Source organism: Amblyomma maculatum, chromosome 11 (genome assembly GCF_055883805.1).
Source record: "Amblyomma maculatum isolate TAMU_Amacu chromosome 11, ASM5588380v1, whole genome shotgun sequence".
Lineage (NCBI taxonomy): Eukaryota > Metazoa > Arthropoda > Arachnida > Ixodida > Ixodidae > Amblyomma > Amblyomma maculatum.
The window spans coordinates 52,395,818-52,411,314 of record NC_139354.1 but is presented as its reverse complement, the minus strand read 5'-3'; the positions used below and the strand labels follow the sequence as shown (position 1 = coordinate 52,411,314).

The 15,497-nt window shown below is 44.9% G+C and overlaps 1 protein-coding gene across 2 annotated transcripts in view; it reads left to right on the top strand.

Annotated features, from left to right (window-relative positions):
* The first annotated feature begins 1,647 nt into the window (after nucleotides 1–1,647).
* The window catches only part of LOC146173801 (female-specific histamine-binding protein 1-like), a 73,842-nt gene continuing 59,992 nt past the window's right edge, over nucleotides 1,648–15,497 (top strand). For both annotated transcript variants that reach the window (XM_084584291.1, XM_084584293.1), the window contains exon 1: nucleotides 1,648–1,804. In XM_084584291.1, coding sequence (XP_084440417.1) covers nucleotides 1,688–1,804 — 117 coding nt within the window. In that variant the 5' untranslated portion in view covers nucleotides 1,648–1,687. The remainder of the gene's footprint in view (nucleotides 1,805–15,497) is intronic.

Here is a 15,497-nt window from a genome sequence, read left to right as displayed (position 1 = left end):
ATTATGTGAGGAAAATTTGCATGATCCTCTGACATGCACATGAAAAATGGCAAGTGAGAATTTTTGTCCCTGAAAATTTAATTGCCAATTCATGTGGGAGTGTGTGGGTCGTACCACAGGCTTTATCCTAATGCTGCGCAGTTTCTGAAAATTCGACAGAGTTCATGTTTCTTTTTATTTATTGCCAGACTGTCTGCTAGCATTGAAATCTCGCGCCACAATACGTGTTCATCCTGGTGATTGTGGCTAGCCTATTAAGAATAATATCATTTTGGATACAAAGTAAGGACAAAAAGGTTTTACTGCCTCTTCTTTTTTTCACTATTTAGAAGGATGCTCGTTCCATGAGGCTGTTCTTGTTTCCTTGTTACAAATACCAGCTTTCTGCAGCAGAATAATTTTGAGAAATTTACAATCTCGAGATCGCGTTTTATATCTGCCAATAACGAGTGATTGCATAAAGGTTTTATTTATTTCTAATTGCCCCAATTCTCTCCCGCAGCGAATTCGAGGATGTCTATTAATTCTGCTTATGTCAGAATTACCTTCGACTTAATAGCTGAAGTGCTAATATGAATGAGAGTGTTTTAGGCTGTACTTTAGAGACTTCTTGTCTGTATTCGGGGGTCGTATCCGCCTATCTGTCAGTTTTAGCTTTCTTGTGGATATCCCATTGTTTATTAAGAAACTATTGGAGGTAACAACTATGTCATTATAGCTTTCTTGAACATGCGATAGATAAGGAAAGTTATGTTTCTTATATTAGAGACAAAACAAGATGTGAAAGTCTAAAAGTAAACAATAGCTTAATTTAAAAGGAAGGAGAAGAAGGGATGTGAGCAGGGCATGGAATGAGTACGTGAAATGTAGCGATAATTGAAAAGTGCAGCGGATAACCCTTCGAGGTAGTCAAATGTAGCATAGGCTGCTGGAGCCTACTGGTCAGATGAGGTTAGGACATTAATTGGCGGAATCTTCAACTAAACTGGGGTCATTTGTAAGATATGACGGATGCATTTCTCGAGCAGAGGATGTAAATAATTGGTAACAAAATTTATTTGGGTTTATGGTTTATAAAGGATACCTTCGCTGGTGAGTTAGAAATGAGGAACATCACAGCGCTGAGTGGTAGACAATTTTTACCACCAGCGTTTCATTTGCTGCACTGGCATCATAAATAGTCATCACAGTTTCATAGGAAATTGACTCCATCATAGCTGTAACACCGTGGCCAGAATCAAAGTGGTGTTCTCTGTGTCAGTATTCAATAGCCCTAACTATTTACCCAGAGATGTGAGACAATTTGTTTTGTAATAGCACTGGATAGTGAAATGTGTCACGTTACTTATGTGTCACGTTACTCGCATTTCTATTACATAAAAATATTATCTGACTTGAATATTTTACAGCCAGAAAACAAAAATCTCTCAACTGCTCGTCTTCCATAATTCATAACAAATATACAATATACTTTTCCACGAATGGCAATTAGGGTTTAGCTCAATTTTCCAGTCTTTAAGTATAATATCAATGCAATCGATATTTTTGTGACGTTTGTAATTATCATATGTTTGAAAAGCTTGCGAGTCGCGACGTCATTGCGAAAATGATACCGATCCATGATAAAAAGCCACAGATGCTACCACCATGCGCTGAGATTGAAGGTTCCCCACAGAGGTTTCTGAATATGCGAGTTCGTTTCACTTTAGTGCTCAACGCAATTTCGAGCTTCTTTGGGGCCGCCGCAGAGCGCTTTATCTGGGAGAATGAACAAAGGCTGTACAAGTATCAGAGCGCATGGAATGTAAGCGAATGAATGTCTTCTTTATTTGCTGATTTCTACGTCTAAGGAGCGGGTAGAGGTCTTGCTACATGAGGGCTTGTAAAAATTTGATGCAATATAAAACAAAAAAAATGAAAGAGCTGGTGTTAAGGAATTCTGTTCAGAAGAGAAGCTATCAATACACTGATCGAAGAAATATTTTGATGTATGTCCCGCGCTTCTTTAGTTTATTTACCCTTATGAATGCGCTTGTGGTGTTGAAATTGAATGACAAAACAACTCTACTTTTAGTTCCGTAAACCTCTACTTGCAACACCAATCTGTATGCCTGTTACAAACTCTGCAGATGTATAATTTTAATTTTGTTAAGTCATGTCAGTAACTTCGATTACCTATATATCGTGAAATAGATATATAAGGACTATTTTTCATTACGTGCCCATCTGCTTCAGAAAAAAGGAAATTATCTAGTTGCTGAGGTCATACTTCAATGCCCATTAAATACGAATGCTGTGGTTCCGCATATGAATAAATTCATTCTGATGTTGGCTGGCGTGCGCGAAATCGCATAATTTTGGCTGGGCACTTATTGGCTTTATTACCGTTTTCCCTAGGCTAAATAAAAATATCGATAAATAACAGCATTTATTTCTCTAAGGAAAGAGGCGAATATGGATATGCGAATATGGACAAATATTTAGGCAAACTAACGCCTATAACGACGTAAAATTCCTGAGAGCTGCGTTGGCAAAATTTCTCGAAGTCGAAAAACGATTGATGCCAAACTAAAAGCCCATTTCGACAGCTATCTGCAATTGCATACCTGACGTGTGTATCTAAATGTTGGCGGCCTGTCTCAAAAATATTACTTATTATTTTATTACTCCTATAGAGACGTCTTTTGCACGATCAAAAATCTGTATTGCCTGCGTTGGTGGTGATTAAATCAAGAGCGCAGCTTTCTAGTACGTTGAAATGTGTCTTGAATGTGTTTATGAAAGTATCGCTGCATTTTTAATTGGCACCATCATTTCAGGAAGCCTTTGGCAGCATGAAATCTAATATTTTTATCATCGGCTAGACTTTAAGAAAGGTTGCGTAAAAAGAAATAGGGCTTGGGAAAACTGTAGAGCTAGAATCGCTTAATAAACTGTGAGTGCACTGAACGCCTCTGCTTTTGCTAAACATTGCACGTATGAACAGGTAGAGAGGAGAAATTGTTTCCAATCAGGAATAGTAATAAGAGATCTGAAGTGGTGTTTTTTGTCACCAGGTGTCAGGAAATAGTGCGTCATGCGACAAAAAAAAGCGAATTGTATCATAAACAATTTTTTTCGTGCCCTTCTCAAATTTAATGGGGCATCCTATATTTGCACTTGGTATTGAAATTTATACAAAGGCATCAATACAAGGCTAATATTTCACATTAAAATATATAAGCACCAAAGCTTGAAAACGTGTTGATGGTGACATATTCTTTTCATTTTTAATTAAACGGCTGCAGAAGGTTATTGTAAGAGCTGCTATGTTTTGAGATTTGGTGTCGTATAACACGTGTGCTATTTAACGTGAATAAATACATAAGTGGAGGCGTGATAAGTGTAGTGTTGAGAATATCGGCCACATTTCAGCTGTTTTGAAGTTCATGACACTGAAAGCCTCAACGGCTCCCTCTTGCTGGCTACACTTCAGGTGCCTCGTTCGCATCCATTCGCTTCTCCCTGAATGAGCATTATTTTAATTGCGCCTTCATTATTCCATATGCACTCGTCAGCATAAAGCAGTACACGTCTGCATTATGTAAAAGACCAGTCGACACAGGCCCAAATCTCCGCCTCAATCAAGCCATGCAGGTTTGCCTACGTGGCACATGGTACGCATGACTAAGGCCCCATTATTTCAGCAAGGCTGCCTTCCGATTTCTCCATTCCAATCTCAAAGACGAAACCCGACTTGTCAACTCCGGCGAAATCAATCTTGTTCTCTCACCGCCTCATGTCGCACTGCTCTGCTACAAGTCCGGGCCTCAGGGAGATGCTCGTGGTTTTGCGCTACAGGCACCGACGCTGAGAATGTCGGCACTTCCGACGCGGGAGATTTTGAAGAACGCTACAACTTGCTGCAAACCTTAATCTAGTTTTAAGACGAAAGCCTTTAATGGCTCATAATCCTGGCGTCCGGTCTCACTTTAGCTGTCACTCAAATGATTTCATCGTGACATCATCATGAAAATACAAATCTTGTCTCCATCGGGAATGAAACTTCATCCCTCTAATCCCCAGTCGAGTGCTTTAACCAGTACTCTATACACGGGACTGCGAGAATCAATTCATATTTCCGCTTGTCTACCGGCAGGATGGTAGTGGCAATGTCAACACTCTGCAATAAATAAAAATGACAATGATGATAGTAGCAATAATAATGACGATGCGTTTAGTTGATAGCGATAATGAGAAATAAACGTGGCATACAATGCGCAGCAGCTCTCAGGCTTTCACATCATATCATCATCGTAGAGTCAACAGTGATCTCAAAATGTTTTGATACCATCTTATTTCCAAAAGAAATTGTAGCATAAATTAGGCTTCAGGTGTAATGCTCATGGCATTCGCAGTTCTGAATAAGTACAGAAAAAAGCAATTCCGTACAAACCTTCATACGGACGTAAAGCTGGCGTCTTGCATATTGTGTGGTGGATTTTGTTTCTTGCAACACATGTTTAGAATTTCACATTAACAATATTGGGCATTTTAGTTGGAAATTTTCCAGCACCAAATTAATTTTATTACACATTACTATCCTGCTGAACCGAGGGGAGTGAGAAAGCGATCGGGGCCACCCTAAATCTATATTATTTGAATGACAACAGCGCGTAATCGCCGATAGAAAGATCGTGAAACGCACCTTCTTTATAAAAAAATGTCGTTTATTGCGACACCGGCTATTACCAGAACGTTCGAATTCACCTTTAAAGTAGTATCGGTGTGGGTAGTCCGATATAGAGCCTGGACATTTTACTGTCACATAATGCCTAAACCCCGACAGATAAGCTTGCTATTGAGTTCACACCGGGCAGACAATATCCATTTCGCAGCTGAAGCCTGTCAGACAGGACGGATAGTGGTTTCAAGTAAGACGGACAATGTCTTTCTTGGAGCTCACATTGCTTGAACTGATTCGGTATGAAGCTCAAATCAGATAGATTATATCCTGTTCGGAGCTATAACCGAGCAGCCCAGTATCTTCAGAGCGCATTCCATGCACAGCAGCTATGTTGAAAGCCCCAAATTTAGAGAGAGCTCCTGAGAGGATTCTACTGGGAGAGAAATTTCTTCTGAAGGGCTACAGTTTGTACACTGTTCTTTTTTGTTTGCGGGTGCAGGTGCATAAACATGAAAAGAAAAACATTACACTTAGCAATTTTTGTGTATCTGAGAGTAAGGTCTTTGCTCTACGAATTCGTGAGCTTATGTGAGGCCATTTAAGTGCATCCTAGCTAACCTGTAAGCTAATCCCATTGCTATCTACGTGGTCACGCTCGCTAAAGTGTACATAATTTGAACCCAAAAGTCGATGCACCTTGTCCCCTCATGAGGTGTATCCTGACAGTGACTGAAGGAAAGCTTGCAACGCGAAATCGGAATCAAGGACGCAGCCTTTTGCAAGAAAAATAAGAAGTGTCCTCATACATTACTGATAATCATCGGCTTCTACCGAAAACATTAGCACTGACACTACTACACCCTATGTGTTTGAAGTGAAATCCAGGTAGACCTATCTGCTGCTGCGACGACCGCTGCCCACTCTTTCGCCTGTGGCGGGAACCACCACGTGCCTGGAAGCGCGCTGTCCGCTTTACCTTTCTTCTCTACTGACAGCGCCCTCTCCATGATCACTCAGCTACAAATAACGTTTTATGCGTTAATGATCAAAATACAAAAGTTGTGGTACACATGTTATTGAATAAAAAATTGTCGCAAACTAGCACCTAAGTTCACATCAAGATGAATTGCAACTTGGACGAGAAAAAGTATAAAAAGCGGCGGAACCTTCTATTGCCGTACAATTGGGCTAAGAAGGAGGGGAACTTTTGTGCCGAATGGAGGTAGGCACGTCAGTGATATGGTATTCCTATACAATCCGTATGGGTGCTAGTATTTGTCCTAAATCCCAAACAATACGGCGAATATTTTTGTGTCTGGCTAAAAACCTTTTCGCCTTAATATGTAGTGACCAAGATACTAATATCAATACACTAGGCTGTTTTGATGGCAAAAAGTGGTATTAAGGCAAAACGCTGACAACATGATGGTTATGAGAGAAGAAGGCAAAAAATACAGCCATTACGAGAGGCATCATTCTAAAAAGCATAAAGCAATGAACTGTGTTCTGTATGAAATATAAAACAGACTGTTTTGCGCATTTTTTTCATCCCCTGCACTGTTAGAAATCAAACTACTAAGCAAAAAGTGGAAATACCCTATAATATATTGAAGCAGTATATTCTGGTGCACTTCAATGACCCACCTTTTATAAAGAGTATTGTGCCTGTCCCTTAATTCCGACAATAAAGAACTGGTTTTTGAACTTTGCCTTTTTCTAAACTGAAGACCGGGAGGTAAAATTCGGTTCCCCGCAAATTTGGTACCTCGATAAGTGAGCCCAGGTACTCGGAGCATAGTATATCTTAAATACACCTGGTTAATTTCCTTTAAGGATAGAACCGTCGGATGGAGGTAGAAAGCGCCAGATCATGAAACTGTTGTGTAAGGAAGATGATGTCATGGTTTTAGTAGCGGCCATGTCTTTTAAGATTTACAACTGCTAATGTATTCAATAAAGTTTGTGCAGCTCTTTTTTCGCAGATTGATCAATAGGGGGCCCGCCCTTCTTTTTTCTCTACTCTTGAACGCCACTGAGCAGAGCAGACAGTGGATGCCTTTTGCTTGATGGGATGAATGAAACTCAAGTTTAAGCAGCATCCAGTATGGATATGCTTCGTATAAACAATGCATTTCTTTCTCTCTTTGTGTTACTATAAGGATGCCAATGAATATCAACTGGCTTCTTTCTTCTGGTTCCAATGTGAACACGGTGGAGAGCTGGACCGAGTCCAGATGGGCAAGGCTGCTAACCGGATCTCATACCTGTAGGATGCAGAATCAGCAGTCAATCTATTGAATGCAAACTTGTGCAATCTTATGACTCCTGTTCTTTTATTAAGTTGCTCCCATCATAAAGATAGCAGCAGTGACCTAGACTCTAGTGCCTATAAATGTGCAGCTCGAGTGTTTTGCCGAATTTTTACTTGAAGGAGAATGCTTTACTCTTCAAGTAAAACATCAGGAGGCAGTAGTCCTATACCGCGAGCAGCCTTGTCCATGCGTTGAGGCGAGAGTGTGCCTCCACGGCTTCATTTGCTGCGGGATATTAAATGACCACCATTTCTCGTAAAGGGAGGGGGGGAGGATGATTTCGAATAAAAGCATGTGTAGTAAATTTTAGAACTGAACTTTGCTTACTACAACTTTATACTTTTGGTTATTCGAATGAATGACGAAATTACTAGCGCGCAAAAACTGTTTAACGGTAACGAACTCCGGATAGATTCCGACAGGGTTACACACGTCTTTCTCGGACGAAGTCTCTTTCGGCACTGCAACATCCACGCTTCTTCCTCATTTTTTCCCAGACGTTCTTCTGCAGCACTCGCACCCCACACGCGCGCACAGCTTCGTCGCCATCGGCCCCTTTTTGTTTCAAAGTTGAGCTCTGATGTTGCCGTTTGTTCTTCGTCTATTCTTTACAACCTCCCGCTAAATATGGGTGTAATTAATTTAAAGTGTGTTTCCAAGGGATATAGGAGCTGCACCGGTCGCCTTAAAATGGCACCGCATGGCATCTTATCTCTGCACGTCCGCGCATGTCCATCTCGCCCCCTGAAGACTTAAACAATGCGAGGAGTCTTCCACAAATGCTTGGGTGCATGTTTTTTTACTCACGATCACCAAGCCGCCCACCTTGATGACATTCGCGGGGCTGGAATCGGAGAAGTGGACCGAGCGTAACTGAAACAGGTATTCCTTCCACCGTCGCTTCTGAAACTATTCCATGATCGTTTGGCGCTATTTTAACCTTCCACCTATTTCTGTTACCGTGGCCGAAGGAACGGATGCTGTTTTCGCTTCGGGCAAAGTAATCAACTGTTTTCCCAGGAGGATGTGGCAGGGCGTGAGAATCGAAATCTGCAACGCCCTGTGCCTAGCTCTTCGAATGAAAGAATTTATTGTCCGAGGACTTCCCGCCGCTATTTCTCGACTGTTTTCACCAATTGTTCCCACCAGCGTCCCCACAATGCGGCCGTTTCTACACAAAACTTCCAAGGTATATGCTGCCAAGTAATGTAATCTTGAGTTTAGTGGCTGAATGGAATCTTACACATTGTCTGCAGGCCTTTGGAAGCCATTTTAAACCTCAGAGCATTGTCGCTGTATATAGTCGATGGCTGTCCCCTGCGCGCGACAAAGCGTCCCAAAGCCATTACGTTAAATTGGAGGCTAGCTCCAGGTAATTGCTGTTGTGTTTGTATAGGTTAATAGGGCAATGTAATTTTTGAAGCTGCCGTTTTGTGCACAATGGACAGGCAAAAGCTATGCCCAGAACTTCAAACGTTTGAGTGCCGCTGACTCTGTCGCTAGAAAGAAGTGTCGTGGGAGCTGTTGCCGCCTTGAGTCTCTGTCTGGAGCATACATGGCAGGACGCTATAATTTTCTTAAGGTTTCCGCGCACGCTCGGAATCCAAAACGACTCGCGAATTGCTGTCATACTTGACTGCACCACCGTGTAGGATGTGATGGTGTGCGGCGGGGTGACGTGGCGGTGTCCAGTAGTTTTCTTACTGGACCTCTTTTCGGTCATTTGTCAAACTCACGCAGCATTATTCCGCATCCTTCGCTTCTACTTATCTTTGCGCCAGAACCCCCCCCCCCCCCCCCCCGATACTACTTAAATGCCACCACTCGACCCCAGTTCGTCAGTCGCTTGTTAATCTCACCCTTCTACAAACATTAATGCCATCTCATTAAGAGCATTTGCCAAAGCCTGCTCAATCGACTTTTTTTTTACTTCTTCCACTGCGAAGCCGTTCTTCATAGTTAGGTGCTCTATCTGACAATTAACCCTCAGCGGATCCTTTCCAAATTTTCTGTTCTGCCCTCGCGGAATATCTGCATGTGAGTTATAATCGGCTTCAAGTCATCAGCTCCTTGTACTAACATTTCAACCACTTGAGCGCAGTGGAACGAGCAACACTACGATGTAGTCGGTACTGTTCTCGTTTAGCGGTACACTTTCCGGAAAAAAAGAGCCTAGATTCTGCGTCGTTGTTTTTCAGAATTCCAGCATACTTTCGTCATCTCTGAGACGGGGTATTCTAACAATACTCCTCCTCCCGCAAATATAGTACAGTCCCGCTGCGTACACTACAATAGTGAGTGCGAGTTATAGTGTTTAAGACGGCCGACAAGCACGACTGTGAGGAAAAGTTGTGGAAGGAAACTTGGAGTGCAGAGGCATTATCTCATAGGTCATGCCGCTAAGTTTCCGCAAGACGCGGTAAGAGCCCACGTAGGGAGGAAGTTCCACGAGCATGCCGACCCATCCGCCCGGGACCCAGAGGAGTACGAGGGAGCCAGAAGGGTACTGGGTGTCACGGTGCGGAATTTCGTAATGAAGCTTTTGAGAGCGTTGAGAGGCGCCAAGCAGGTCACAGGCAATATATCGGGTGACATCAGCGCGGGAGATAGCATCAGAGGATAAACTGCAGGTAGAATCGTCGAGAGGCAGTAAGGTGTCGAAAGAAAGACAGCCTCCAGCCGAGAAGGAGATAGAAGAGAAGTTATCAGGCGATATTACGGTGTGATATGAATTTTATGAAAGTTAAAAAGGCGTCCCAGTCACGATGATGGTCGGAAATATATATGAGCAGAATATCGGCCTCTGTGCGATCAAGGCGCTCAGTAAGACCGTTCGCTTGTGAATAGTAGGCCGTTGTGAACGTGTGACGTGTAGCGCATGAGCGGACAAAGTCATGAACAATTGGGAAGAAAGCAGCAATCGCGATCAGTAAGCAATTGACGAGGAGTGCCATCAAGCAATATGACGAATGCAGAAGAAACTCTGAAATGTTGGAAGCACAACTGGTTTGGATAGCTCTAGCATCGCCTCTTGAAATATTACTACTGCATGCGCCGAAAATTCGCTGTCCTCATTTCCTCCTTTCCACCTGAGGTGGTAGTTGGCGATCCTTACGGCGCCCGCCTGCAGCACGTATTTGTCCATGCGCCTTCCGGGCAGACGCTGCCGCTTCGACACCACACCATCCCTACCCCCTTGGCGGAGATAAGGATTTAACTGGCGCCATCTCTCCACGACCGCCTGCAACTGAAGACACAGTGGCTCCAATAGTTAAGCGAGCGACGCCGCAAGCATATTGGAGATGGCTCTCGTTCTAGCATACCAAGTGGTAATCGGTCGCCACGACGATGTATTCGTTCCCAGATGTTGACGTGGGAAATTGCCCAAGCAGGCCGAGACCAACAAGAAAAAATGAGAAAAATGAAATGAGAAACGCTGCTGAACCGAATATAGAGCGAAGGCATTAGCCGCGGATCAGCGAGCGTTTCTCTTCTCCTTCTTTATCTTCTTGTGTTTAAAAATGTGGACATAGACACGGCACGCAGTGACGAGTGGTTAGACCTGGCATGGCATTGCTTTCGCAATACAGCTTGCTCAATCTGAACTGCATCGGGTGAAAGGGACTCACTAGGCTGAAGAAACGGTATCTTCAGGAGGTGCCACAATTCACAAGCTGCGACATATCGTCGAAGCGAGCGGTGAATTACAGGCCGGTAGAATCGTTTTCGAACGTTGTTCTACGTCCGCTACACTACCAGGTGCCTTGCTATAGAGGCGTCATGAAGGTGCGCAAGAACAGTAGGGCGCAAATGAGTCGGAGCGAAAAGCAAACGATCTACACTATCTTGGCGCATGTTGCATCAGCATGTCTCGTTATTCAGCACAAACATACTGACGGACGGATCGGAGCTCTCGTTGCGCAGGTGATCAATAATGGAGCGCACGAAAGGGTCACAACTCTTTTCTGCACTAATGTGAAGAAAGTCCGAGATGGACAAAACGCAGTCATAGGCAATATTGCAAGGCATTTAGTGAGGATGGACGGGATGGCAGGTCAAGCAGTAGCCACCTTGGAGTAAATGGCCTGACTTGCACAGAACCGTTAACGTGCACACTTGCAGTTGCAAGGCCCAGGGACCTAAGCGGCCTAGTGTTCTTGAGTGAGGAGAGTCACCCCAAAGCATGAAAGTCCGCCATTATACTGAAGGGTCTCCAAAATAAATAAGGACATAGTTTAGTCAAAGCTAAACACGTTGCGAGGTATTCACACGCCGTAATGGAGTAGTTCCGCTCTGACGCAGATAGCAGGCTGCTGGCACAGGCATACGCATGGGAGTCACTGTTTTGGCTCTGGGCAAAAATGGCGACAATACCATGACCACTAGCGTCGGTGCGGACCTCTGTAGGTGTAGACGGCCCGAGGTAGTGCAGGACAGGGGGAGTTGTGAGGGCGGAAGTATGCGTGGTAAAAGCATGAGCTTGATCAATGCTCCAAGAGAAATTCACGTTTTTCTACAGCAGGGAGGCAAGGGAACACGCTGCCTGCGAAGTTTCGATTGTAGCGGCGGAAGTATAGCCGAGCCGGAGAAAACATCCCACATCACGTGGAGTAGAGAATTCACGCAATGAACGAACTTTATCAGCGCCGGGCTTCATCATCATTGTCATCATCATCAGCCTGACTATACCCACTGCACAGCGAAAGCCTCTCCCATATTTCTCCCCTTAACCCGGTTCTGTGCTAGTTTCATCCACTTGACCCCTGCGAACGTCTTAATCGCATCTGCCCACCTAACTTTCTGCCGCCACCTGCTACACTTTCCTTCCCTTCGAATCCAGTTTATTACCCTCAGCGACCATCGGTTATCCTCTCTTCGCACTACATGTCCTGCCCATGTCCATTTCTTCTTCTTAGATTCCACTAGAATGTCAGTAACTTGAGTTATTTCTCTGGCCCACTGGGCACGCTTCCTATCTCTTAATGTTACCCCTACCATTTTTCGTTCCATAGCCATCTGGGTTTTCCTCAACTTAAGTAGAACACTCTTGGTTAGCCTCCACGTTTCAGCCCCATAGGTGAGTACAGGCAAGATGCAACTGTTGTATACTTTCCTCTTCAGCGATACCGGTAAGCTGCTAGTCATAACCTGCGAGTGCTTGCCAAATGCGCTCCATCCCAAGCTTATTCTTCTTGTTATTTCCTTTTCATGGTCCGGATCGGCGGTTACTACCTGTCCTAAGTAGACATATTCGCCTACTACTTCCAGTACTTCGCTACCTAATGTAAACTACTGTTGCTTCCCGATGCTGTTGAACATTACCTTAGTCTTCTGCATATTGATTTTGAAGCCTACCTTTCTACTTTTCCTGGCTAAGTCATCAATCATTATTTCCAGTTCATCCCCCGAGTTGCTTATCAAGGCAATGGCATCAGCAAATCGCAGATTACTGAGGTATTTTCCATCTACTCTTATCCCTAACTGCTCCCATTCCAAGTCTCTGAATACTTCCTCTAAGCAAGCTGTGAATAGTAGTGGGGAGATTGTGTGCTCCTTGCCTAACACCTTTCTTTATCAGAATTTTGTTACTTTCTTTATGCAGAACTATGGTTGCTGTGCAGCCACTATATGTATATATCTTCCAGCTCTTTCACGTACGGCTCGCCTACCCCCTGATTTCGCAATGCCTGCATCATCGCAAGCAGGCATGTTGAAACATCGGCCGGGCTTCACACCCGGTATATCAACCAAATGACCCAGGATTTTGATCTGGCGGCCGCCGAAACGGCACTTATTGTCGTTCATTTGAAGGCCGGCGCGGCTGAATACTGCCAGAATCGTAGAAAGTCGGTGAATGTAGCTTGTTTATGTGGGATAAAAACCAAAGCAATTTAAATAGTACAAACATGCTCAATTGAAAACTCAGAGGAGCGAGTTCATCATGCGCTTGAAGGTCGCAGTAGCATTACAAAGACCAAATGACATAACTTTGAATTAATATGGGACATCGGGGTTGATAAATGCGGTTTTCTCGCGATCAAGTTCATCGACAGCAATTTGCCAGTAGCCGTTATGCATGTCGATCGAAGAAAAATAACTGGCACCATGCAAGCTGTACAAGGCGGGGGCAGTTATCGAGAGAGGTTAAACGTTTTTTTTTATTTTTCTAATTAAGGTAGCGGTGGTCAACGCAGTATCGCCAAATTTGATCTTCCTTTGTTATTTAAATGACGAAGGACGTCCAGAGACTGCAGCAAGGCTCAATATTATTGTTCGCCAGCATCTTGTCACCTCCGGTAGCATGTCGCGCTCAGCAAGGGATACTCAATAAGGTCTCCTTTGAATGGGGCTAGCGTCACCCGTATTGATGTGTTGGGTAACAACGGTGTATATTTAAATGGTCGGTCCCCAAGATCAGATACCTCGCTGGAGAAAACAGAAGGTCGGAGAGAGCACTGGTTTCGTCAGGTGTCAAATCCATTGCCATTATAAAAGAAAAGGTGTCGAATGAGAAGAGACCGATACAAGGGGCCCAAGCAGAGGCGCAGGCATGAGTGCAGCAACTTCGCAGTCAGCCAAGGAAGACTGGTCAGCATGTGCGATGCCATGGGGTAAAACTTTGGCGGAGCGTCTGAAATTATAGACTTCAAGATAGGTGCGGTTACCCGTAACGGTCACGAACGTATGAAGGAGGATGTTGTTACGGTGAATAGCGTCAGTGATTGGGGCAAGTGAGGTATGTGCAGACAGGAATAGCGGGAAACGGCTCGAACCAAATACAGATGAGAGCTTCAGGCGGTAGACGAACAAGCAGATGAATCAGAGGCGGGGCTTGATATCTGTAGCTAATAGCTAATAGTAAGGTCTAAGCGAAACATCAATCAGGACAGAATAAGTCGTTAAAAGTCGATGCAATGCAGCACACGGTGAGGGCAGCGGTCGATGAAAGTGATGAGCACAGGGGTAGTGTGAGTGAAAATACTCACGCGTGCAGTGCACAGTCCCGCAACGCTTCCATCGGCGACACAAACGGCTGATGAAACGACGAGTGTGACAACCATTTTGAGACGGCGGCGAAACGAAGAGCAGAGGGCGAGAATTTTGGCAGCAGTGTCAATGAGGGCGGTAAGAGGGGCATCATCTACGCAGATATCTAGTAGGTTGCGGCGATTAGCGAGGGTTGACAGGGGAATGTCGGACCTCGTCGTCAGTGCTACGTCACCCCCGGGAGCTGCATTGGTCCGATTTTCGGAAGACAGTCCGAGAAGTCGGGGACCATGAACATCGAGGTTGGTGGCAGTGGTCCTCAGGAGACGGCGAGCGACTGCAGGGGCGCGATGCCGGAGAGCTCAAGTCGCGGGGAGGGCATTTCAGGCAGAGTTTGGGTGGGTTGATGTCGGCGCTGCGATTTGGATAAGAGCGAGGTAGATGTGGCGTAACCCAACGGCTCCGTCAATGGCGAGAAATATGGCTCACAAGTGCCAATGAAGCATATGATTCGTTTATCCGAGGTTCGCCTTTCTGCCAGGTTGCGGTAACTTATCGCGTAGGGAAGGGCACAATAGGATCCGCAGCAGCTACAACTGGATTGGTGGGTTATAAGAAAAGCTATGAGAGCGGCTGACCACAGTTCTGAGTTACGTTCCCATTGAGGCCTACATTTGCGAAGTCCTGGCAAACGACAACTTAGATAAGGACTATAGCGTGGGCCTGCTGAGCGGTGAAGGCAACAGGGGTCATAACCTCCAAATCTCTGCGAACGGCTGAGCGGTGAAGGCAACAGGGGTCATAACCTCCAACTCTCTGCGAACGATCCTGGTCAAGCTGGATTGTGGACAGCTGATGCAGTGTTGGTGAATATTCTCACGAAGATGTAGCAGCTGTATTTAGCAAACGGTCAAACTGTTGAAAATGCGATGGTGTTTAGCTTGCTGAAATCATTACCTCTAGTATGAAGCCGCCCTTCGTACAATATTTGCAAAGTAGGAGGTTAAAAGTGTCATCAATAGTGCCCTTTAGGAAGTGGCCGACATTGTCAGACTCAGCATGGCGCTGTCCACTTTGTGGCATGGAGATAAGGTTTGGTTTGGTTTGTGGGGTTTAACGTCCCAAAGCGCCTCGAGCTATGAGAGACGCCGTAGTGGAGGACTGCGGAAAATTCGATCACCTATGGTGATTTAACGTGCGCTGTCATCGTACAGCTTACGAGCGCCTTGCTTTTTGCCTCCTTCGAAAAGCGGCCGCCGAGGCCGGGATTCGATCCCACGTCCTTGTCAACAGTGGTCGAGCGCCGTAACCACTGCGCCACCCCTGCGGGGCTCATGAAGAATACTTATTGGAGATTGCGTATTTTATGTACGAGAGTTATGATTTTGTTGACGACTGTACTCGCGATGTTAGGTCCTTTCTAGCGTCGAGCTTGCTTCCGATCGGCTTGCCAAAGAGATCCCGGATTCTCTATTCGCACATGCCTAGGAGGTCAGATCTTCGTGCGCCCCAAACGAGACTCGCCCTGTAAC